General features: G+C 33.4%; 1 protein-coding gene across 2 annotated transcripts; it reads right to left on the bottom strand.

The window, feature by feature from the left end:
- Positions 1–729: 729 nt before the first annotated feature.
- LOC127900418 (zinc finger CCCH domain-containing protein 16-like) lies at positions 730–2,661 on the bottom strand. Of its 2 annotated transcripts, XM_052435447.1 has the most exons (3): positions 1,881–2,631; positions 1,520–1,728; positions 737–1,015 (listed from the first exon to the last, which is right to left on the bottom strand). In XM_052435447.1, the coding sequence occupies exons 1-3, from the start codon at positions 1,896–1,898 to the stop codon at positions 829–831; spliced, it is 414 nt and encodes a 137-aa protein (XP_052291407.1). In that variant the 5' UTR covers positions 1,899–2,631; the 3' UTR covers positions 737–828. The 2 variants fall into 2 exon arrangements, 1 of the variants encoding a protein (XP_052291407.1); XR_008052521.1 differs by lacking the exon at positions 1,520–1,728 and having other exon boundaries at positions 730–1,015; positions 1,881–2,661.
- Positions 2,662–2,955: the final 294 nt, after the last annotated feature.

Here is a 2,955-nt window from a genome sequence, read left to right on the forward strand (position 1 = left end):
CCTTAAAATATTGGGAGTTAATAGATATTTGCCGCTGCTCCACGTTACAGTGAAAATGGAATGTAGCAATATGCATCTTTAATAGCTGCAAATTCAAGAATTTTTGCTTTTTGTATACGTTGGCCATGAACTCGATGATTTAATAGTGGTAATTAAAAAAGTTACAAGCAGAGCATAAATAGGAATAACGCTCTTCGTTTATAATAATATGTTAGGAAATTGGTGGGTGAAGCAGACATGCAGCTAAAATAAAATTGGAAGACAAATAAAGAACAAGCACAAAAGAGAACACTAGAAATTACTTGGTTCGGCTTTTAGCCTACGTCCACGGGCGAAAACAAAAGGAAATATTTTACTAGTAAAAAAGAGTTACAAGCACTACTAGAAAAATGGTCTTTACTGACTTTAGAATAGTGTCAGAAATTACTTTCACTGACACTTGTTAATTGTGTCAGTAATCTGGGAGTCAGAAAAATAGTGACACTTGTAAGTGGTGTCAATGATTACTATTACTACAGTATCACCGATATTATGACACCATAGTGTTAGTAGTTATTGATATTTTATTAGTGTCTATGATTATTGTTACCATGGTATCACTAGTTAATTTATTTTTTAAAAAATAAAAAATTAAATTGGATCATTGCCTATTGATTTATTTGTAAAATTAAAAGCACCACAAAATAATAAAAAGAAATTGATTTATATCACAAAATCTTTCATTTCACATTTAAATATTATTAGTATATATTACAAATTGAACTTCAATAGCCAAAATATGAGATATCCTACTCTCATAACTAAATAATCCAAATTCAATACATAAAATTAGTCTCTGTCCCTATCTGACCAACTTCCATCAGAATTAGCCTCATCACTTCTGCTTTCACTGTGATAATTGGAGCGCCTCCGACTCCAAGTTGTTTCATGAACTTGACGTTCATCATCATGGCTTCTGCCAGAACCACTTTTCACACGATCAGCCTCCCTTGATCTAGACCTTCTATAATGATGCCTATATAAGAAATTACAAAACCATAAATAACCAGAAGATTTCTAACATCAGCAGTAAATACATTAAATAATGAAAATTTGATCATAGTTTGGATCATCATCCCTTGTACATAAGTTTGCAATGCTACATCACCAAAGGCTTCTTGTTGAATCTAATTATTTTCTTGCCATGCTTGGAACATGGTCATTACGCCACATACTAATCATACATTTTTGCGTTTTAAACTCGAACAATAGACCAAAAAACCAACAGAAGAGCTTTCTTTAAATCTTGCATTGTGAGAACATCTTTTCATTATTCATTGCTTCTAAGAAAACCGAGTTAGGAGACTTGAAGAAAACACAAATGAAGAGAACGATACTATGAAGAAACCTCTCAAAATCATCGGTCAAACATGGAAGTTTAAACTAAAAAATTCAAATAACAGAAAGTGAATTAAATAAACAAGAGTTCATATATACCAAGTACAGTTTTTAGTGTCTATGACTAGTAATAAAAGCATACCTGTCGGCATTAGTTGAATCTATCTTGTTGCTCGTTTGTCCTGAGCGTTCTTGATTCCAGGTCCCAGATTCATCAGAATAACCAAATAAAGCAGCCATCTTTTTCACCCAATATCTCGGAGGTGGTTTATCCCAATCAGCCCATTCATAGTCTCCGCCAGGGTTGCAGAAACAGTGGATAAAATTGCAAGCCATTCCACGAGAGCATGTCTGTTAAAATATGCTCAACGAATATAATAAGAGTGTAAAGAAAAGAAGAAAATAAACAAACTCATTTCATATCAAAAGAAAAATGGCAAAGAAAAAAGCAAGTGTGTAAGCCGCACAATTATAACTCTGAAAAATGAGACAATTGGCTGTACCTTTAGTCTTGACTTCATATATTCGCCACATATGGCAATCTTCCATCTAGTCACATTAATAAATTCACATGTGATCTGTCAAGAAACACACAAATAAATAAACCATCACCATCCAGAAAATGACAAGCTGTAAAATTCAGTAAACAATAATGTGTCGATTACAATTTAAGCATGGAGAAAAATTTCAGATTAGACTATGTCAACAGTGTCCACAGATAGTTAAAAGATGGGAGAATGTGCTGGCGTTCACTAAGCATATAATTTTTCACAGCTTAACCCATTGCAATTTTTCCAGTGTCAAGTCTAAAGGAAACTAGTCAGGAATCTTCTGTAAAGTAAATAAATAGTGAAACAACTATTCTCATAGCAATAAAATGAAATTATTTTAATACTTTTCTTCAACTTTCAGACCAATCAAACAAGTAAAGCAATTTTAGTACAATGCACAGCAATTTAAGCTGAATGGACAATTGGAACAATTGTGGAACTACTAGACCCCAACGAATACTGCAAAAACAACCCTTAAACAATGGCTTAAGAAAGTAGAAGCTTCTCTTAAGAAAGTAGAAGCTTCTCCTAGATCATGCCTTTTCAATCTCCCTTTGCTAAGAAAGCTGCCCTGGTATTTAAGACTATCCAAATCCTATCAACATGTTGGGACATTCAAATACAGCCTCCAAGAAGACATGCTGTAAGCTTTACAACTGAAGTCTATCGGATAAACCAAATCTTATACCAAATGCCAAGAGCTTTAATTCAACCCATTTTAACAGGCACCAATTACCAGGAATTGGTAATCCGACAGGGAAAGGAAGAAAAAGGAACAAAAAATTAAATTTGAGAAGAAAAAGGAACAAAAAATAGGGAAAGGAAGTCAAGACTACGAAATAATTATTCAATAAGCTGAAAAATTATCATATATCATGCACGTTTTATTGAAATTGATGATCATATATACACTCACTCACGCAACACACTCACTACTACACACATGTCCATAAGAGACAACCAATAAAGTTAGAAAAGAACATACAATGCAAGCCAAGACCACCGCAAACAGGACATGCTGTGATGT

Source organism: Citrus sinensis, chromosome 2, assembly GCF_022201045.2.
Source record: "Citrus sinensis cultivar Valencia sweet orange chromosome 2, DVS_A1.0, whole genome shotgun sequence".
Classification (NCBI taxonomy): domain Eukaryota; kingdom Viridiplantae; phylum Streptophyta; class Magnoliopsida; order Sapindales; family Rutaceae; genus Citrus; species Citrus sinensis.